This window comes from Oryctolagus cuniculus, chromosome 12 (assembly GCF_051225735.1).
Source record: "Oryctolagus cuniculus isolate XC-2025 breed Fujian yellow rabbit chromosome 12, ASM5122573v1, whole genome shotgun sequence".
Classification (NCBI taxonomy): Eukaryota; Metazoa; Chordata; class Mammalia; order Lagomorpha; family Leporidae; genus Oryctolagus; species Oryctolagus cuniculus.
Window position 1 is genome coordinate 109,707,537 of NC_142878.1, and position 21,475 is coordinate 109,729,011.

General features: G+C 59.3%; 2 protein-coding genes across 5 annotated transcripts in view; one reads left to right on the top strand and one right to left on the bottom strand.

Moving 5' to 3' along the window:
• NPTN (neuroplastin) overlaps positions 1–19,765 on the top strand; it is a 69,136-nt gene extending 49,371 nt beyond the window's left edge. For 2 of the 4 annotated variants that reach the window (XR_016218452.1, XR_016218453.1), the window contains 7 exons: positions 1,605–1,699; positions 10,968–11,101; positions 12,479–12,752; positions 13,350–13,456; positions 17,878–17,899; positions 18,517–18,592; positions 18,793–19,765. Coding sequence is in view for 2 of the 4 variants with exons in the window: in XM_051822307.3 (XP_051678267.1) it covers positions 1,605–1,699; positions 10,968–11,101; positions 12,479–12,752; positions 17,878–17,899; positions 18,517–18,577 (586 nt within the window). In the remaining 2 variants the exon portion in view is untranslated. The remainder of the gene's footprint in view (positions 1–1,604; positions 1,700–10,967; positions 11,102–12,478; positions 12,753–13,349; positions 13,457–17,877; positions 17,900–18,516; positions 18,593–18,792) is intronic. The other 2 variants (XM_051822307.3, XM_089310909.1) reach the window with 1 other exon arrangement.
• REC114 (REC114 meiotic recombination protein) overlaps positions 19,469–21,475 on the bottom strand; it is a 125,393-nt gene continuing 123,386 nt past the window's right edge. Inside the window, exon 6 of the mRNA XM_051822308.3 lies at positions 19,469–19,990. Within this exon, the coding sequence (XP_051678268.2) occupies positions 19,826–19,990 (165 nt within the window). The 3' untranslated portion in view covers positions 19,469–19,825. The remainder of the gene's footprint in view (positions 19,991–21,475) is intronic.

Below are 21,475 nucleotides of genomic sequence, written 5' to 3' on the forward strand. Positions count from 1 at the left end.
ACCTGGCGTGACCTCAGGCTTGGACCTCTCCCCAAGTGCTCCTCACAGAACTCACTCAGCCTGGCCCGAAGAGGCAGCTGTTGCCCTGCCTCACACTCCGGGGGACTTGTGAAGTGCAGCTGCTTTGTGTCTGTTCCTACTGGGTGTCTACTTCAGAGAAAGGCCATCTGCATTGCTCCTGCTTAGTCTCTCGACCTCTGCTGCTGTTTACTTGAAAGACACAGTTACAGAGAGGCAGAGAGAGACAAAGAGGTCCTCCATCCACTAGTTTACGCCCCAGATGGCTTCAATGGCCAGAGCTGTGCCATTCTGAAGCCAGGAGCTTCCTCCGGGTCTTCCCACATGGGCGCAGGGGCCCAAGCACTTGGGCCATCCTCTGCTTCTTCCCCAGGCCATGGCAGAGAGCTGGATCGGAAATGGAGCAGCTGGGGCTCAAACTGGCACCCATATGGGATGCCAGTGCTGCTGACGGCGGCTTTACCCGCTGTGCCACAGTGCTGGTCTCCCAGGTATCATATTTTAACCACTGAGCGAACAAGCAGGAGCCCAGGCCTACATACAAATACTTACTCTCCGATTTAGGAGCTGTTTTCTTGAGTGTGCTCACACGTTCGTAGGCTTGAGTGTGCTGAGCTGCTGTGAAGTTGGCCCTGACAGCAGGAAAGATCGCCAGGGGCTGCCCCACGGGCAGTGCTGCTGACCTCACGTGCTGCGTGCCCTCCCTGTCACTCTGGGAGCTCTGGGTTTGCACGCATCCACTCATTGTTTACTTACTCCCCATATTTTAGGCACCAAGCAAACTGTGCCTTCCCCCTTAGCACGCGGTTGCGATGTCACACATCAAGTTCCAGGCTGTAGTAAGGGCTTTGGGGATCAGCCCATGTTGGGGAATGCCCTGTGGGGGTGTGCGGTGCACCTGAGCAAGAGAGGAAGTGACCAGTGGCCAGGAGAGATGTGAGCACGCTGTCCGAAGAGTCTTGTGTGAGGAGTTGAGATGGGAACAGCCGTTGACGAGCTGAGGAGAGACCCGCGGGGCAGGGGCAGGGGCAGGGGTGGGTGCCCTGGGGTTGAAGGTGAGCAGTTGCGGTCCATGCAGTGTGTGCCGACAGCAGGCTTGGTGGTCCTTCCCAAAACCTACCGGTCGTCCGGGTGGGAAGAGCACAGCCCTCCAGGCCAGGTCCTCGGGGAAGCTCAGGAAAAGCTGGTTTTGCTTTCTGATCTGCCTTTTCTCCTCTCAGTTGACTATTGGGACCCCCAGGTGAGCAAGAAGTGGGTCTGGCACGCCACTTCCTCTCTGTCTCTGAACGAGCTCGGGGACTTTGGCAGCACTCTGTTCTGTCTCTCCCTGTCACCTCGGGCATCCCGTGGCTGGGGAGTGTGGCTGTCCCACCTTGTTTCCTGGCGCCAGGAAGGAGGAAGAGTGGCTGTCTAGGGTAGCCTGCCTGGGGCTGTTTGCTTTTAGTCAAGGGTGAGGTGCATGGCGAGGCAGAGTTTGGAGAGCATGGTCTCTGGTGGCCCCTTTGTGTCTCCTTTTGGTGTTAACTGCGATCCTCTTCGGTGTCCTCACTTGTTTTTTGGTTTTGGTTTTTGTCTTATCTCCGCAGGATCAATAAGCCAAGAGCTGAGGATTCAGGCGAATACTACTGTGTGTTTCACTTTGTCAGCGCTCCTAAAGCCAATGCCACCATTGAAGTGAAAGGTACAGCCTCTCCTTCTCACACTCACCTTGACCTGGGCACCCGCCTCGAAGCCCCCTCTCGTCTCTGCTTCAAGAGACGCTGTCGTGTTTGGCTGGGACCACAGGCGAGTGCAGTGCCTGAGTCCGCACCGCGTTCCCTTGCCTGTTTCCCCACTGGAAACAGGCTGTCATCAGTGCTCACCGCTGTGTGTGTGAGGAGGACTACGCGAGTTCATACAGCAGGTTGAGGGGCAGGCCTTCTGTCTCCCAGCTAAGACACCCACGTCCCACGTCAGAGTACCTGGTGCGATACCTGCCTCCGGCTCCTGACCCAGCCCGCCATGCGAGAGACCTGAGTCGAGTGCCTGGCTCCTGGCCTCAGCTTTCCCTGGCAGTTGTGGGCATTCGGGGAGTGAACCACAGATGGGGGTTTCTCTCTCTCTCAAAGTTAAACTATATGAAATTGTTGTTTTTATTTCTCAGAAATGCTTAGCGTTGGCTCAGCCTTCTGAAACTTTGCCTTACAAGTGTCACATAGCCCTCCATTGGGCTTAGGGGCTCATTAAAATGTCACAGAAGCCCTGTGGTGCATGGCACCTCATAGATGAGGCTGTAGCGGGTTTCAAGGGGGACAGACCGAACCCAGACGTGGGAGCTACCTGGCATCATTAGTCCCAGGCTGCTGTGTCACTCCAGAGAAGCAGCTAAAGGCAGCGGCGCTGTGTCACCTGGGGGCTCCGGCAGAGCCAGCCGGGAGTCCGTTCCCGACCCCCCGCCCAGTGTTCGTGCTGCCGTCGTGACCTGACCCTGGGGAGGCAGGGCCGCTGCTTGCTTCGGAAAACAGGAGCTTGTATTTACAGGTGCTCGGTCCGCTGTAGGTATTTAGAAGATTAAAAAATGCAGATTCGAGAAAGGCTTAGACACGCCGGCATTTCCGGTACGTGGCGTTACGGGGTGGAGACAGCCCCTGGGTGACAGGCTTGCCTTGGAAATCGACGCGGAGGCAGCCAGCGCCTCCTTTGGCTGCCGTGTTTAATTCTCCGCGCCCGAAAGAGTTGTGCCGCAGGTCACAACAGGCCAGTGAAGCGGGCTTCTGGTTTCCTCGCGACTTTCCTTGGTGAGACCGAGTTCCTCTCGTTGTGAGGAATGCCGTGTTTGTTCACCAGGAGGGTGAAGGGTGTGGAACAAACTTGCTCTAATCCAGGCAGGCCCTCCCTGCAGGGGTGAGACTGGAGGCTGGCAGCTCGGTGCTGAGCCCGTGCAGAGGGGCAGTGGGAGGAGCGTCCCCTCTGTACAGTGTCGCCCCGCCCCGCCCTGCCCTGGGAACGGGCGTCCTCGGGGACTGCAGGTTGGTGGTTTCTCAGAAGTTGTTTCCGCAGTTGTCTGAGACGGAGGCGTTTTCACTGCCTGCTGCGGGGCAGGGGTGAGGCTGCGGGCGGCAGCTTCAGGTGCAGTGGTGGCGTGCGTGCTGTTTCGCGGTGCTGCGTTCAGGGGCTTACAGGGTGCGCTGCTTTTAGCCTGAGACGGAGGTGAAAGGGGGGGCCTGGGGAGCGCTGTGCTTTATGAAACCCTAACGTACACTGCCATTAGCTTGGAGAACCGTCGTGTGAGAGTCCAGGGAATTCCTAGGAGGCTTGGTCTTGCTCTTCTCTCGCAGCTGCACGTGTGCGGGCTGCTCGCTGGCGTGTGGCAGCGGAGCCTGGCGAGGCTGGGACGCTGCCTGAGTCTAGCAGGGCCTGGCTGGGCCGGGTGGGACTCAGGCAGTGGCCAGCTGTGGCTGCCTGCACGTGCACACACACCTGACTCCGCTTGCCTGCGAGCGGGGCTGGAGGCCGTTCTCTGATGGGCTTCCTTTCCCGCAGTGTCGGGATCGGTCACTGCTGAGGACAGGGGTCTGAGAGGTGCGTGAGGAGTCCAGGGACCCAGGGGGCAGGAGAGGCCTCTCGGACTCACCTTCGTGGCTGTTCCTGAGGCAGCACGCGGCAGTGCCGTGCGCGCCGAGACGGGGTCAGCGCGCCGAGACGGGGTCACCTGTTCTGAAGCGCTCGTGGCGCTCGCTGCCGTTGAGAACCTCTGAGGAGGCGTCTGGGCTCCTGGTGGCCGGGAGTGAATTACGGAGCCCAGGGCCGGGTGGTTGTCGGAGCACCAAACCTGACCTCCCTGTGCGGAGGCGGAAGGAGCTGGCGGGTGGAGAAGGGGAGACCCAGTGAGGAAGGGGCTGGAGCCCACCGCGCTCCCCGCCCTCCCTGGCCTGCGCATCACTGTGGGGGAGACGCTCTGAGGACCCACGGTGCGCAGCCAGTGGGAGGCATTGGCTGAAGCGGAGTGCTTCCTCTCACTTGTTTTTTTTAAAGATTTATTTTATTGATTTGAAACACAGAGAAAGGTCTTCCATCTGCTGGCCCACTCCCCAGATGGCCACAACGGTCGGAGCTGGGAGCTGTGCCGATCTGCAGCCAGGAGCCAGGAGCTTCTTTTGGGTCTCCACATGGGTGCAGGGCCCAAGCACTTGGGCCATCCTCCATTGCCTTCCCAGGCCACAGCAGAGAAGCAGAGAACTGGATCGGAAAAGGAGCAGCCGGGACTAGAACCGGTGCCCACATGGGATGCCAGTGCCTCAGGCCAGGTCTTTAACCCGCTGCGCCACAGTGCCAGCCCCTCCTCCCACTTTTTTAAAAGACAAGAGTGAGGCCCAGGATGAGCAGGAAGATGCGTTCCTGTGGCGGGTTCTGCCTCCTGGGTGTCATCAGTGTCGCTCGATCAGCAGGCGCAGATGAGTCTGCACCCCTTCCTGACCCGCACTGCTGCCCTCTTCCTGTGCTCCCTCATCTAAAACTCAGAACACGTGCTCACAGAAAAGGAAATCAAAGTTTTTCTGAATAATGTACAAAGAGAATTTCTCTTCAGGGCATTTTGAGTTTCGTTGCCGCTCTTTCAGGAAAGAAGGAGGGTCATCACGTCTTCCACAAGAGGTGGACGTGGCCTCTGCCGGGGAGCGCCCAGCCCCAGGTTGGAGAGCCACTCTCGAGCCTGTCGGTGGCTGGGGAAGCCCAGACGTCTGCTCTCTACTCCTTAGCCGTCTCTGCATCGGAATGTCAGGATTCCTGGGAGTGGCCTCGGCCTGCTCCTGTGCTTCTCACTGTCGCAGTGCCCGTGAGTGACGTATCCGTCCAGGCTGGCCCAGGTGGGCCCTGGGGAACCATGACTGTCCTTGTCAGAGCAGGGCACTCACTGCACCTCTCCACAGCGTCTTCCGTTTGACACGCGGGTGCTTAGAGTCCGCGACGCCCTTTAGGAGGGTGCTTGGAGTCCACGACGCCCTTTAGGAGGGTGCTTAGAGTCCGTGACGCCCTTTAGGAGAGAGCTGCGCCTCCCTCGGCCGCCTCCTCTTAGAAGCTGTTGCAGCCTCACGTCAGTGTCTTGCAGCCCTGGGACGTCTGGACATCTGCTTCCGCCCAGACAACAGTACCTCCTCCCCTCCTGCTACCTCAGGGTGCTGCCCTGGCCTCCTGCAGTGTGAATGCTGTTGGGAGCTCACTTTCCAGGTGTGGAGGTTGAGGCTTCGGAAACAAGTGACTTGGCCAGTGGAGCCAGGACTCTCGCCCAGCCTTCTGGCCCCCTGCCTGTGCTCGGAGCACCGACCATGGTGCCGTGTGCAGCACGCGACAGTTACATCACTGATCCTGTGGCTGACAGAGATGGCTTCTGCTCTTGGCCTTGACTCTGACCACCTGCTTCCTGTCCCTGTCCTCAGTTTCCCCAAGTGCATGGTGGAAGAGGGTGGGACAGCCGACGTTTAAGGCCCCTGTATTCTGTGTGGCTCTGACCACCTGTGGTTCCCTTAGGAGGACACAGAACAGAGGTTGGCCATTGGAGGAGGGGATTTCCAAGTTGTTTTTAGTGGTGATGATTGGCAGCTCCTGAGCTTGGAGAATGTCCCTCCTCTGTGCCCCACATGTCCACCCATTCATCTCCCTGTTTCATGGTTGAGAGGTGTTGGAGCATTACTGATCTAGTTGGTAGGAGATGTGGCCCAGGCACAGACTTTGTTTTTAAAGCACTGCAGGCGATTATGGTGTGCGGCCTGCCAGCACACACACAGCACCTGGCTGAGGGTCGCTGTTGGAGAGCGGCTCTCCCACCCAGTCACTTCACCTGTTCTTCCCAGCCAAGGGCGGGTGCTGGGCAGAGAAGGCCTCTTGGGCCAAGACCCCATCCCTTCTTGCTTTGTCTTGGTGAGCCGCGTCCCCCCTCCTGGCCTTACCCTAGGCTCACAGCAAGTCTCAGCTCGCCCTCTGCCTTCACCAAGCCTTTGTTTTGTCTGCAGATGCGAAGGTTTGTATAAAGCAGGATGGGGGCCCTTTCCTGCCCAGGTCCTTCATTGCATTTGTAGGCCATACAGAAGTATCAGCAAACATTAGCCCACTGGAGATAGACTGGATTTCGAGTCCCACTGTGGTTGCCTTGGCGGGGCCAGACCCAGTGACTCCACCAGCCTTTCGTGGTCCGCAGGCCAGATGTTCCCCACCCTTGCATTCAGGAAGCTGCCCATGGCAGCACCTCTGAGGTCGGGGTTTTCTTGACAGTGAGTTGCCCGATGGTGGAGAGTGCGCCCTAGATGAGGAGACGTCAGACGGCCGCCCCTTCGCAAGTCTCTCCTCGCCACTGTGTGGGGCAGCAGCTTTGTCTCACTGCACCTCCGTTTCTGTGCTGACACCTTGACCCGGTTCCAGCCTGGCCGCGAACCTGGCCACTCGGAGCTCTGTACAGGCAGCCCGGGCAGCAGAGGGCACTGAAGGTCACGCCTCTGTCTGCAGCCCATAGGCCCAGGCTGACATCGGGAGGGTGAAACTGGTTCCCCAAGACCGGTCTGGACCCCCCGATTGCCATCTGAGAGCTATGAAGGACACGCTTTGCCTAATCTGATGAGCGCATGGGACAGCAAAACCAGAGACGAGTGAATCTGCACACTGCTCAGTGATCTCTCCTCAGGGTCTGTCACCCCTCCCCCTCCACATCTGTGTCTGCCCTGAGAGGGTGGAGGGGAGGGAGGGGCATTTTGCTGTCCACCCCAGCCAGGGTGACTTCTCAGACCTGCTGTCAGACCGGCGGGGCTGGACAGGCGGTCCCTTGTTAAATGGCAAGATCACATCAGGTGAGACACTGACACGGGCCATCAGTATACACTGCCAGGTCTGACCCGAGGCAGGTCCCGTTGTGTCGGCAGGTGGACGGTGTTCCAGACCAGCGTGTCTGATCCCTTGGCACTCAGGACCCAGAGGCCACGGCCGAGGGGTCCATCACAGTGTTTATGTTTGATGCTGCTCCGTGAGTGTAGGCTGTGATTCAGCCCCGAGGGCCACTGGAAACACGTGGGTATTCAGCCCAGAGGCTGAGGCCCCGCCTACTGTGTGAGTGCCAGAGCCCGACAGTGCCCCTGCATCTTTGACTTCAAGGCCACATCTCTGCTCTTTGTGTGTGTCACTGGACTACAGTAGCCATCCCTGACAGCGAGAGCTGCCCGGCCCCTGCCCCGGGTGGTGTGTTCCAGTACCTAGCAACAAGAGGCTGTTGGGCCTCCATACTACATGCAGTGTGTGTGTCTGTGTGTCCTGTGTGCTTGTGCAATACATTTTCCCTTCGTGGCCCCTGGACTTGGACTCTGACTTCACTGTGTCTGAGCAGAGTGGTTCAGACATCAGGCAGCTTTTCGACTTGGGTTTTCTAACTTAAAAAGATGGGTAACGTCTGCTTCATCTGTTGGTGCGTGTGTTACCTATTGCTGTATAGTAAAGTACCCCCAGCACTTGGCTTAGCATGACAAATCCTTGTCACCCCATTTCTGTGGGGCAGCAGCAGGGAGCAGCTCGGGGGCACCCTGCCTGGGGGTCTTCCCTGAGATTTTAGTCGGGTTGCTGGCTGGGGCTGGAGGACTCACTCCCAGAGGGCTGTTGGTGGGAGGCCTTCGTTCCTCACTGCGAGGTGGCTGGAGTGTTGCTCTGTGGCCCTGCCCTCCCCAGGAGCGCAGTGGGTGGGAGCAAGCAGAGAGCCGCTGTGCTGTCTGTGGCCTGGCCTGCGGGCTGCGTCCCTGTTACAGTGCTGCTGTACTTTGTGGGGGGTGGCCGAGCGTAAAGGAGGGAGCAGGCTGTGCCTGTAACGGGAGGCGCATCAGGTGACTTGGGTCACTTAGCGCCACCCCAGGGGCCTGGCCTCGGAGCCCTCCCTGACCACTGCTCCCAGCAGCTCTGAGACAGGCACGGTCCTTGCAAGAGGATGCTGTCCTGCTCAGCCGTCGGCGAGTGGCTAACGAGGGGCAGAGTGAAGAACGGACCTCGTCTTCGCTCCAGAGCTAGAGCCTCCCTCCCCGTGGGGTTTGGTGACGTGCTTGGATTCTGTCCCGCCTGGTCGCCAGCGTGAGTCGTCAAGGCAGTGTTCTTGGGCAGACATCAGGGAGAGGGGTAGGCCTGCGTTTCATCCAGTGTTCCCGGGTGAGGGAAGGGGAAAGCAGGAGAGCTGACCATTGAACGCTTACCTTGTAGATGCAGCTAAGTGTGGCCAGCGCTGGGTCTGTAAGGCCGCATTCCCGAACACTGCAGAGGATGAGCGGAGAGGGAGCAGTTGGTGTCCTCTTGCTGAGATCTGGGTCGTGTCAGAGGCCGTGGAGCTGCGCTCGCTCCGCTTTGGCCGCCAGGTGGTTCTGACGTGTAGTCGTGGGCTGAGTCCACAGAGCAAGAGCTGCGGGCTGCACTGGTAGCACTACTGGAGTTGGCAGACACCTCGCCCTCAGTGGTCATCGTGGGGCCAAGGAGAACGCGAACGGGCAAGTGCACCGGTCTCCGAAACCCAGGCCCACGTCCCTGAGCGCTGCGCCTGAAGTTCCGCCGCCTGCTTGGCGGCTTCATAGTGTCCTAAACTTGGCCTGCTTCTCACCACCTCTGCTCTGTTCCGTTACGGCAAAGTACGATGAAGACAAGGGCACACGTCACCCTGACTCCGGCCAGCAGCTGCGTCCCCACGGCTACTCAGGTCAAAACTGCAGCCACACCTGGCTGGTGCTCTTCACACAGCCCACACCCCGTCCATTAGCAAACACGGTGACTTGGGGACAGACCCAGAACCGCCCCTTGTCCCCTCATCCAAACCCCCTTCTCGCTAGCGTCCAGGTTGTCCTTTTATTCCACCATTTCTACGTTTGTCCACGTTGTAGCCACAGTGCACCTGATAAAACACACAGAGCATTTCACACCTGCTGAGACCCACTGACCCAGCAGAAATGCTGACTCTGCCGCATGGCCCAGGGGGTGCTGTCCAGTTCGGGTGCCCAGGCTGGCCCAGGGGGTGCTGTCCAGTTCGGGTCCCCAGGCTCTGGCGTCAGCTCCTGTTGCTGTCTTACCGTGCTCCAGACAAGCTCGTCGTTGGCGTTCCCTGTCCATAGGAAGCACACTGCTGCCTCCAGAGCTTCACCCGTCCTCCTTTCTGGAGCATTCCTGCCAGAAGTGACGTGTGGCCTCCTCCCTCCCTTTACAGCCGTGCCTACACTCAGCTCATCAGAAAGGCCTCCCCAGCACGTGTCGGATCTGGCGTGCAGGGAACGCACCACAAATGGCGGCCACACACGCTGGCTCTTGCCTCTCTCCCGGTGCCCTTTGCTGCTGCGTGGTGTGGGGCTGACTCTTCCTTGGAGCGCTGACTGCTTTCTGATGGAAGGAGGCCCTGAGAGAGGCCGGACTAAGTGGTTCTGGGAAGTCTGGGTTGGCAGGGACGACACAGAACTGGCCTGACAGTGCTTTCTGGGAGAACAGACCGACCTTCTCCAGTGGCCACTGGGTGCTGCTGAATGGGCCTGGGCCTCGCCCCTCTCTTCCTGCCCAAGCCCCTTTGTGCTCCATATGTGGGGAGTGGGCCTTGGGTGGTTTGTCAGCCATGAAAAGCCAGGCAGAGCTGTCAGGCAGGGTCAGCTCACGGTGCGGTGCAGTTATGCCAGGTTTTACAGCCCCCAGAACCCTAAGAGGACACTGAGAGGCAAGGGCAAGCGTCACCTCCGTTGATAATGGCTGCAGGACCAAGGCACAGGATAGTAAAGAACCAGCAACACTGGCATCTGGACCAAGGCTTATGCTCTTTCCTGTCTTAGCAAAATGACATCCAGTATACTCTGAGTTTTACTGCTTTTAGATGATTGCAGTTGGGAAAGTGGAAAATAAGACTAAATTTAAATAGCCCCATTTTTTCTTTAAAGATTTTATATTTATTTATTTGACAGGTAGAGTTACAGAGAGAGAGAAAGGTCTTCCTTCCGTTGGTTCACCCCCGAAATGGCCGCTATGGCCGGAGCTGCGCCGATCAGGAGCCAGGTGCTTCTCCTGGTCTCCCATGGGGTGCAGGGCCCAAGCACTTGGGCCATCCTCCACTGCCTTCCCGGGCCACAGCAGAGAGCTGGCCTGGAAGAGGGGCAACCGGGACAGAATCCAGTGCCCACATGGGATGCCGGCGCCGCAGGCAGAGGATTAACCAAGTGTGCCACCGTGCCGGTCCCTAAATAGCCCCATTTCAGACTTTCAGGCCTTTAAAAATTTTACCTGTTATGTCGTCCTACCTGAGCCCTAAGAGTAGAGCAGCCCAGAATTACCTGTAGCGTGTCGGGTGATTCCCCGTGGGGCCGTCGGTGCGAGTGTCAGATTCTCAGTTGCTGGGAGGAGCTGTTGGGCCCCCGGCTGGATTTCCCACGCTCCTCTCTCCGCCGCCGGGAGACCAGGTTGCCGGAGTCTCTGTCCTGGAGGAAGCCTTGTTCGTTCCGTTGGCGAGCAGCCTCTCCAGCCGTGTGCTGGGTTTCTGTTCTTTGTCACAAGACTTGATCTCGGGGCTTACACTCCAGGGAGTCTGGTTCCCTCGGGCACTGTGCGACATCTGACACTGTCCACAGCTGTCAGTGTAGCCCTTTGAAGAACCTTGTACTGCTTGAGGAGGTGATGGCAGCTACTTTTTGTAGAGGGACTTAGGGCGACTGGCCTGCGTTCTTTCCTGATGTGTTGGAACATCCTGTGTTGGAGCCTCACGCGGGGGCGAGCCTACTGCTCGGCTGCCCTGGTGGGTGGGGGTCGGGACCGGGTTGACCCCTGCCTCTGTTCTGACCTGGAATGCCCTTCTCTGGGGGCGGGCCTGACGGCGGACTGCACGATTGGAAGCAGGGCTCTGAGCCAGTGGGTGAGGCCTCTGTCCCCGAGTGCACTGCTGAACACAGGTGAGAGTGGGCTCCCGTGGTCACTGCTTGATGCTGTTCCACACACAGCTGCTCCTGACATCACTGGCCACAAGCGGAGTGAGAACAAGAATGAAGGACAGGACGCCGTGATGTACTGCAAGTCTGTCGGCTACCCGCACCCCGAGTGGCTGTGGCGGAAGAAGGAGAACGGCGTGCTCATGGTGAGTGGGTGGGTGCGGCCCGGTCACCTTCCCTGGGGTCACGAATGGCTGCGTGGTGATCTGAGGTCACTGACTGCAGCATGGGGTCCGTGCGTGTGCTTCGTTAAACTTTGGCTCTAGTGCACGTACCCAAGGAAGATCTGTTCTTGTGGCCGTGGCGTACTGGTTCTTGGGAGAGGCAAGGGGCTGAGTGCGCTCATCAGGATAAACGGGCACGCAGCAGTCGGCTGAGGACGAGGCAGTATTTCTCCAGTGGGACTGGAGGGTGACCCTGCAGGGTGGGGTGCTGTGGATGATATTTGCATCAGTAACTGATCTTCCCGAGTGGATGGTTTGTGCCCCAACACGCCTCCTATCTCCGGCACTCTGGTCCCGGTCGCTCCTCTTCCAGTCCAGCTCTCTGCTGTGGCCCGGGAGTGCAGTGGAGGATGGCCCAAGTGCTTGGGCCCTGCACCCCATGGGAGACCAGGAGAAGCAACTGGCTCCTGGCTTTGGATCGGCACTGCGTTGGCCGTAGCGGCCATTTGGGGGGTGAACCAGCGGAAGGAAGACCAAGGATGAAGCTTGAAACTCACAGAACAGCGCTCGTAGCGGCTGCACCCCGCGCGCGGCCTGGCTAGGACCTTGGCGGGGAGCCCTTCCCGTCTGTGGGTACTAGCGATGCAGCAGGTGCTGATGGCTGAAGACCCCCGCGCTCCGCTCCTGCCTGTGTCCTGTGATGAGCGCAGCCAGCAGCTCCCACCGGTGCAGGTGTCTGCCAGGACCCCCCCCCCCCACCGCCGGTTCGGCTGCCCGTGCCAGCTCCTCTCTGCCTCCTGGCGTGGCGCCTCCCCGTGCCCCCTCCCCAGCGCTCCACGCCCAGCCTGCCGGGCTCCTCTTGTATTCCTGAAGTCCGCCTCACCTTGCCCGTAATGGGAGGCTTGTGCTGTGCATTATTAAGTCTGAGTGACTGGATCATCTTCCCCGTACCCTGAAAGGGTACCATGCGTTCTCCCTTGAGACGAGGAGTGTGTCCTTCCCGTTGTTTGTGGAAGCTTGGGGACCTGGACTCACCAAGACCACAGTGTCCGCGCTGAGTGTGGAGTCAGAGGCTTGAGGCCCCCAGGGCGCCTGGCCGCGGGCCTGCCCCATCCTCTGGCTGCCGGCGTTTGAAGGTGCATTTATGACACGGTCAGTCTGGGCCTGGCCTGTAGGCGGCGGAGCCTCGAGGCACGTGGTGGAGTCTGGAGACGTTCAGGTGCGTTCCTGCTTCTCCGGCCGTGGACCCTAAAGGAAGTCAGCAGCGAAGCACGCGGGATTCTCTGGGCAGAGGCGGTCCTAGGCCCCGCGCCCGGGCAGAGCTCACAGCCCTGGCCTCTGTTTCCTTCCCCTGTGCAGGATCTTGTCAACACCTCTGGCCGCTTCTTCATCATCAACAAGGAAAACTACACGGAGTTGAGTATCACGAACCTGCAGATCTCGGAAGACCCTGGCGAGTACGAATGTAACGCCACCAACGCCATCGGCTCCGCCGCCGTCGTCACCATCCTCAGGGTACGGAGCCACTTGGCCCCACTCTGGCCTTTCTTGGGAATTCTGGCTGAAATCATCATCCTTGTGGTGATCATTGTTGTGTATGAGAAGAGGAAGAGGCCAGATGAGGTTCCTGATGGTAAGAACACCCCTACACCAGAGCCCTGTCGGGGTTGGTTTTCAGTCCCAAAAGCTGAGAAGGGAAGCGCTCCCTGCTCTAGACCTTGCACCTGGAGCCGTGACCCGCGCTCTCCCTCTGGGTGGGTGTCTTCTGTGTCCGCTTGCATCTGCCTTCAGGGCTGCGCGTGACAGGGCCGCTGCCAGTCTCTGTCCAGCTGTGTCCTCCAGTTCAGAGTGCCGGGTAGACTGAGCTGGAAGAGTCCAGCCCCAGACCACAGGCCCGCTGGCTGCCCAGGCAGGGCTGCCTGCTAGGGCCCTGTCGGCCCTGCCCCGACCTGGGCAGGCTGTCTCAGAAGAGCCCCTGGAGCAAGGCAGCCTACAGTGCCCATGCTGGTCCTCTTGGCTGGTCTTCGAGGCTCTCTCTCTCCCACGTGACGTTTTGCCTGGGCCTCACTGACAAAGTGGTGCAGAGCGTCCGATGTGTCCGTCTACCCAGTCTGGGACCGGGTGATTCCCGGAATCCATGCCCAAGGCAGTTTCCTGAGCTGGCCGAGGGTCTGAGAAGAACAGGGAGCCCTGAGGCACTGCTGAGAGCAAGCGCTGCCCTTGGTCTCAGTCTCAGTGGACGCGCCAGCACAGCCCGGGGACATTGCGCTCACTCTGCTTCGTGGGTTTCCATTTCGACACTGTGGCTCCAGCCAGGGATGCTGCTAGTGGAAACAGGTGAGTCATCTCCAGACTCCTGACAGATCCCACCCCGCACAGCGCAAAACAGAGCCACCAGCAACCTGGCAGGAGCCGGCCTGGCTGTTCCAGGCGGGCACGCAGCACCGGCTGTGTCCCGCCTGGTTGACTCTGGCTAACCCCGCAGCTGTCTGGGGGTGGTACTGAGTGAGCCCCGTGCTCCCTTGGAGCAAGTGGAGGACCTGTGTGACGGCTGCAGCCCCTCTTTCCTTTCTCTGCGCAGCCCTGGATGTCGGCGTGAGGTCAGGCAGAGGTTGGCACAGATGGCAGCCATGCCTGTGGGAAGAGCTGTTGGGCTCCCCTTGAGGGCTGGAGGGAGGGGCTCACTCTGGGTGGGGCCTGTTCCTGCAGCAGAGCTCCCTGCCCAGAGACGCTGCTCTCCTGGGCTTCTCGTGTGTCCCTGCCGCTTCTTTGTCCAGATGGGTAGGATGGCCGCGGCAGAGCTCCGCTGTGCTCAGACCCGAGGGTGCAGGGGAAAGCGGCCGTGTCCCAGGCCCGACTGCTGCCAGGGGCCTGTCGGCCCCCGCGGCACACTCTGGTTCCTACGTGCCCCTTCTCAGGCCACCCGGCAAAGGCTGCACTTCAGTCTGGTTTCTGAACTGTGGAGCAGGGCCGCTGCACGGAGGGTGCTCCTGGCGCTGGGGCAGGCCCAGCAGAGACGGGGGAGGGGTCTCAGGGCGGCGCCAGCCCAGGGGGCAGCTGGTGTGTGTTTGAAAACTTCTTGGCCGTTGGTCCCAAATGGGGGCAGTTTGTTGCTAGAGACCAGAGCGGCCAGCAGCCCTGAAGGGCTCCCTGTGAGCTAAGGGTCGCAGCCAGTGAGGAGCCCTGCCGGGGCTGCCCTGCGCCGAGGTCTCTGACTGCCGCAGGCAGTACAGCCTGGGCTGCAGCGCCTCAGGGCCCTGTGCCCTCCTTTGAACCCTTTCCTCTCAGGCCCCTCCTGGTTCCAGTCCCCCGTGCCCTCTCTCCTGGAAGTCGCCCTTAGAAAAGCCAGGGGCCGACTCCCCCTTTGTCTGGCCCTGGCCTGGCCTGCCCAGCCCCTGCGCGGTCCTAGCTGCCCGCAGACTTTGCGCCCCAGGAGGGCTCAGCAGAGGGCCAGTGCTCCCCTCGGAGAATGCGCGTCCAGGCTCCGTGCTGGCTCGCGCATGCCGTCACGACATGGAGGTGTGTTCACAGGCCTCGGGTGATCTTGCTCTGCCGAATGGGTCCTTTACCCTGAGGGCACCTGTAGTTCAGTCCAGACCCGCTGGAGTCGCAGGAGCTCAGTGTCTGGTGCACCTTGGATTCTTGGTACCTTCCCCTCACGAGAAGAGCACCAGGTGGACAGGACGGAGGTGTGGAGACAGACACATCTGAACTCGGTGGTGTCTGTCCCCAGCAAGGAGAGTGCGCACACAGCGCCTGGGTGGGGGCTCAGCTGCTGCCTCGTCTTGCTGCCCCCTGCCCCGCCTGCACCGCGCCTCCGCCGCCTCGGGTGCCTCGGGCTGGGCTGCTGGGATCCGGGCCCCAGAGGACGGTCTTGTAGGTGGATCGGCTCTTGGTACCAGGAGTTGTGGGGCCCAACCGGAGCTGTGGGTTTTCACTCTCCTTGCCGTCTGCCTGCTCCCTGGACGTGTTTAGCAGTTTCTCCAGGGTGGGCCAGCCGCCCCCTGCCCTTCCAGGTCTTCCGAGCAGCCCGTGCGAGAGCCCCCGGGGAGGCACCTGCGGCACTGCCGGCGCTTCAGTGCTGCTGGCCGTGCAGTGGCCTTGGGGAGCTTGCAGCTTTCACTTGGGCATCATTTTTATAAGCGGGGTTAAGTTACTGGTGAAGGAAATATCCGACTTGGGGTGGCATTTTTAGCGGCTTGGACACACTGAATAGAAGAGCCGTCGCAGGTTCCAACAGCGTGTGCTGGGCACAGCACCTGGTAGTGTGTGAAGCTTACAGCAAGCTGGAACCGTGGGTGAGCAACGTCACTCTGAACACATCTCAGGAACAGGTGCCCTGGGGCCAGCACTGTCGACCCCCGAGGCTGGCGTGGCCCTGCTGAGGTCTGCCGGGACCCCCGCAGACTCAAACCCGGCAGCTACCTGCTGGGACCCGGGACCCAGTCTGCCCGTGGCTATGTGGACGTGAAGCCGTGGTTCTGTGGGTGCCGCCAGGTCAGGGCGTTCACGACCCCACACTGGCAGGGGAAGACAGCATGTACCTGGGTCGGGGCGTGTGGCAGCTCCCCGGGCAGCTTCTCCCAACTCTTGCTCCACTCACCCCCACCCCCACCCCCAGCCTGGTGTCTTCTGCAGGACGGTCACGGCCAGGGACCGTTGGCCTGAGGGTCTGGGCTGTGTTGACACGTGTCGGTTACTGTGACTTCTTTTTTTTCCCCCTTCAATTGCATCAAACCCTTACCGCGCGGTGGTAAGTGAGCGCTCTGCATGCTTTTGGAGTCTGTTTCCTCTCCGCTTCCGTCTACACGATGCACAGTCATGGCGTTAACACCCCGAGTTGACTTCATCCACTTCACGACTAATTTGGATTTCAGTTTGCTGTTTAATCCTCATCGCCTTTGATTTCCGTACCTTACGCTGTAGCTGTGTTTCTCCTCCTCTCCTGACTTCCCTGTGAGGGCCGTTTGTTGTCTGACCTGTGTGGGAGACGGTGCTGCGGACAGGGGCTGGGCGCGGAGGCCCTCCCGCATTCCTGGTCAGCCGGGACAGGCGCCGGGAGTTAGACCCCCCCAGGGAGGCAGACCCGCGCCACGCCAGAGGGGGCGTTAGAATACCTGGGGGGGCCGCTGTGGGCGGGGACGCGGGCTTCCCATCAGACACAGGGCAGCCCCAATGAGGGGGTGGGCCCTGGGACGTTGGGTGCTTGTGCTGGCACCCACTGCCACCCCGAGATGATGTGCCTGGCCACGGTGGCTCGCACTGCCCCCTGCCTTTGTTTCCAAGGGGGGAGTAGATGGTGACCTTTTTGATCCGTGTTGTGTCAGAACGTGGTGTTTCCAGGTGCACAGCCAGAGCATTAAGAACGCTCTAAGTCTGCTCCTGTCTTTTCCTTCAACTCCCAAAGTGCTTAGCTCTTACCACGCGGCTGAGCTGGCTTGAGCACCAGCCTGTCCTGAGGGCGGGCGAGGCTGGGCTCGCGTCTTAGCGCCGGGGGCGTCTCCATGTTTCGCCAGCGCACACGCAGCACACGGGTGTCTGGTGTCTGAGTCCCAGCGTGTTCTCTGTGCCTGTCTTGATAGCGCGCTGCTGTTAGACTCCTGCGGACACTGGTGTGTGGCTAGCCTGTTGTTTTGGCTGATAAGTCATTGGTTTGTGGTTAGTTTTTTCTTTCTTCCTTCCTTTTTTCTTTTCGAAAGCCCTTTTGCTGCGGTCACTGTGTGTGCTGGCGGTGGCTTTGCCTCTCCGTTGCCTGGAAGGGACAGGTGGAGCAATGTCTCCCTGGGCCAGACATTACTCCTGACGCGTGCTCCGCAGGCGCCTGCACCGCGACTGTGAGCTCCATGACTGCTTCATGTGCACCCAGCCCCCTTGTGGAATCCTGCTGAGTTTTTCTAGAAGCCTCCGTGAAATCAGACCCTTCTGAATTGTGTGGGCCCGATTTTTGTATGATCAAAACAAACTGCAAGCAGTTCTGGTTTCTGCTCCTTTGCGGGTCTTTTAAACCCCCCCCCCCTCTCTGTACATCTCTGCCTACGGGGCCACGCTGCCCTCAGTTGAGATAGGAAAAACGAAACGAAACATGGAACTCAGAATCCTAAGGTACCGATTTAAGAGGCTTTTTACGCTCACATCACTTACGCTCTTTGATTTAGACAAAAAAGGAGGTCTCATGGCTCATCTGGGTTAGGGTTCCGGTTTTGGCCAGGGCACCAGCATGAGCCTGTCCTGTCCCCAGTCTTCCTTGGAGGGACATCACTGCCCAGCTCCTGGTGTGGCACAGCCCAGCAGGGCTGACCCAGTATCAAGTAGGTGGACTCCCGTGGCTTCCCCGTCCTTCCGGAGATGACGGAGGACGGCCAGAACGGCGTCCTGGGGCCGCTGTGGACTGTGCAGGGGGCGCTCTCCCCGAGAAAACACACAGCAGGATTTTACAACTGAGATGGCGGTGTCCTCCCATCCCAGAGTGAACACTGGAACTGGGGACAGGAAGAGTGACGGTATCGCAGCCTCTGTCCACTACAGTTGCAGTTTTTCATGATGAGCATTGCAAGTGTTAACTAAAACCATTGAAACAACATACCTGCCATTGAGACTTAGTCAAGATAACAGCTCCATGAGTGTGTGCACCTCAGACGAATGGCCTTCCTGATGCTCTGAGTAGCCGTGTCTGCCGTGCACCCGCTCCGTGCAGTCCTAACACCTGTGTTGCTTTCTTCTCTCCCCTCTCATGCACGGCGCACACGGACCCCACGCAGATGACGAACCAGCTGGGCCCATGTAAGTACTTGGTCGAGTGGCGGTTCAGTGGGGTTGTGTCATGTTTGTAGTTGAGTGAGACCAAGTCGCTGAGCCCACAGGGGACACGGGGGTGACCAGGAATGTCTCAGCCTGGCATGGGCCTGACTAGAGACATCTGATTCCCCTGGGACGGGCTACAGGCGGGGAGTGCATGCAGAATCCCAGCAGTCGCAGAGGGTGGAACTGCACGTCCCGTGTGCTCACGCAGGTGACGTGGGCAAGGGGCCAGCTAACTCGGCTCGAGGTTTTGTTCATTTCGGGCCGGCCCACAGCGAGCAGAGACTGGCTCCTGTTCTGGGACCTGGGAGGAACAGGCAGGCAGTGTCTAGTCTGCCAGCCTTTGTCACCTGAGGGATACCGGGTTCGTTAGAGAACTAGCGCTGGACCTGTATGGTACCTGGATTACAGCTGAGGTCCAAGGGGAAGTAGCTGTGTCCTGTCCGCCCTGGGAGTCGAGGCCCTGCTTAGCGGACAGGCAGCGATCCTTGACCCGCGCGATGCCTCCTGCCCGTGGAGGCCGGGACAGCAGGAAGTGAGCGGCGGTGTCTCCCGAGTTCCGCGCTTCAGCCTCACTCAGCTCATGCGCTTCTCCACAGGAAAACCAACTCGACCAACAACCACAAAGATAAAAACTTGCGCCAGAGAAACACAAATTAAGTACCTGCTTGTAACGTGAGTACGGCTGCTTCAGAAGTCTTGAGGTTCTCCTTGAAGGCAGGCCCCGCTGCTGCCTGTTAGTGTGGGGGCTGTGTGTGCCTGAGGCGACAGTCCCCCTGGGTGGGGCGTGGCGCGAGCCCTGAGCACGGGCAGCTTCAGGCCGTGCACTCGTGCCCGGGCAGCGCACGCCACCTTCCAACCCCCTTTCTCTGCAGGTCTTAGGTTCCTGAAGCTGGGGGCGCCGCGTGACCTGCTAACTCCCCCTCCAGTGAGCAGCCCGTGACGACTGTCGAAGCATGCCTTATTTAGCCTCTCTGTAAGGGTGACCTAGCCAGGTTCATTTTAACAGTGCTTCAGTGTAGAAGGTGTACACTATTTTGGGCTTGATGTGCTGTGAATGTTGCTTTTTTCCTTTGTTACAAACACTGAGACAGAAGTGGGAGACCCCCGGGTCAGACCGTGCATGCGCCATCTTTCACTTACTGCAGCTGTTGAATTGGCAGAGCTCTAAAACGTACTGCTGCCATCTAGTGGTAATTTTGTAAAGGACAGCAAAACCTACAGATATATACAGTATATAAATATATAGATCTATATATTTATATTTTTGGGGGTGGGAGAAATCCAAAATAAATGCTTGTTTCATTTTTAAGCTGCTGATACTCATTCCTTATTGTACGTTACCACGAGGACTTGTGCAGTGGTGGTACAGAGTGAGGAGTGGAGAGACCGAGTCTAGTTTTAAGGGCTCACCCTGCGCCTCTGCTAAGGAGCCGGAACAGCCCACTGAAGGGAGACGCGGAAGTGCAGGGGAACCGGCCGATTGCTTTTCGAGTGATTCTTTGTCGCTGTTGAAACATGTAAATTCTTAAACCCTTTTGCACTGATGTGTTGAATCTTATTCTTGTACATTCAATCAAAGCAAACTTTTATAATTTACCTTTTGTTTCCAATGACCTTGAAATGTATTAGCATGGTGATATTCTATGCAACTCTAGCTGTACTTTGGGTTTGACACTGTATTTCCACATTGACGCGATGATCGGTGGTAGATTTTCTGAGACTGACTAGGCTCTCCTGCGGTACGCAACTGTAGGTGCATGTGTTTGTGTTCTGTGTAACTGTTGAAGTGCAATGATGTATAAAAAAGTGGATTCACCTGTTTTTAAGAATAAAACATTGATCACAGGTGTCTGGGACACTCCTCACTCCAGCACCCTGCTGCTCCGCAGGACCCACGTCGCGGGGTTACTTCCCCAGTCCCGTCAGCTTCTCCAGTTCCTTTTCCACCTCCTCCACAAACGCCGGGAAGTGCTGGTCCAGGAGGCACAGGCGCAGGAAGGGGCCCAGCTCTCCCGCACCCCGTGGACACTGGCGGTAGGCGGGGGGCAGCTCCTCTGTCGCCAGGATGGCCTGTGGGGGGAGAGAGCAGCGGCTGGAGCGACCCTGCCCCGCAGGACCAGGCCGGAGCCCTAAGCGTCGCCTGCACACGGGCGTCTGCCTTTGCATACCCAGACGCACAGAGAGAGGGAGGTCTGTGGAGCCTGACGGAGACGCTTCAGACGCGTGTTGATGACACCTGCCTCGGTGCCAGTACTCCACTCTGCTGCTGCCCTCCTGTGGACTCACAGGACACGGCAGGCACCGGTGTCTCCCAGCTGCAGGGCCACCGGGACAGGGGACAGAGGACACAGCTCGCATGGGCGCCGTGTGGTGCTTGTGTAACCTCTTCCACAACCGAAACAGGGAACATTTGTCCCTCTTCGCTGCGGGGCAGCCCCGGACTCCCGCCTGCCAGTTCCGCACCGTCCAGGCACACAGCCCGACTTTCCCGGGCAGGCGGCTTCTCCCAGGGCGCGGCTGAGGCTCCGGGGGGCCTGGGGAGAGGCTTCCAGCACAGGACGATCTCTGGCGGAGGGGGTTCCTGGGACCTCGCCCGCTGCAGGGTGAGGGGCACGTGCGTGCCACGCTGTGTTGAATCCTTTCACCCAGCCACCAGCCACGGGGAGTGCCAGGAGCCCACCGCTCTGGCTGCACAGGTGCCCCTCCCCCGAGCCGGGACATGCGGCTGGCTGTGCTCTTTGCAGTTAGGAATAAAACTGTGCAAACATTCACATAGAGGTTTTCTGTTTGAACAGAGGTTCGCGTGTGTCCTGAGTACACACCTAGTGTGGCTGTGCCACCGGTGCTGAGGGAGTCCCAGCTGCTCCTCCTCCGCCCAGCACTCAGTGTCGGCAGTTTTTGCCGTCTAATTTTAGCTGTTCTAATAAGCAAGTGGAGAGATCGCACTGGTTTAATTTGCATTCCCCTCATGACCAGTAACATGGAGCGTCTTCCCACGCGCCTCTCCACCATCTGCAGGCATCCGGGGTCAGCAGAGCTCAGATAAGCGGCTGTGGCCGGCACTGTGCAAAGCCTGGCGCGCTACACCCATGGTGGCCCCGGGCTCCACCTCCACCAGGGCTGCCCTGGTGCTTCTGCACTTGAACTCCGGCATCTCGCGACCCCCACCATCACTCTGGCTGGGGGGCAGTGGTTCTGGTTCCTTTCTGGAACAAATTCACTTTCCTAAATGCAGATCAGCCCTTCAGCCTCTGTCAGAGGCATAAAGAAAATGGAAGTGCCCCTGCAGGGGCCGGCCGGTGCTGTCACCTGTCACCCACAGCGTGGCTCTGTGACAGACGGCCACGCGTGCCGTCGTGGGCTCCCTCTTCAAACGCTGATGCAGTGTGAGGATCTTTCCGTGTCACCGATGGGGTGCGGCGTGGTCATGCCACACCCGACCCGCTCGGCATCCTGCAAAGGGACACTGATGTGCTCAGCTTACTGAGCTCGGTGGCGTGAGGCCCATCCTTATACGCACACTGGCGTGGTACCCAAGTGCACTCCCAAGTGTGC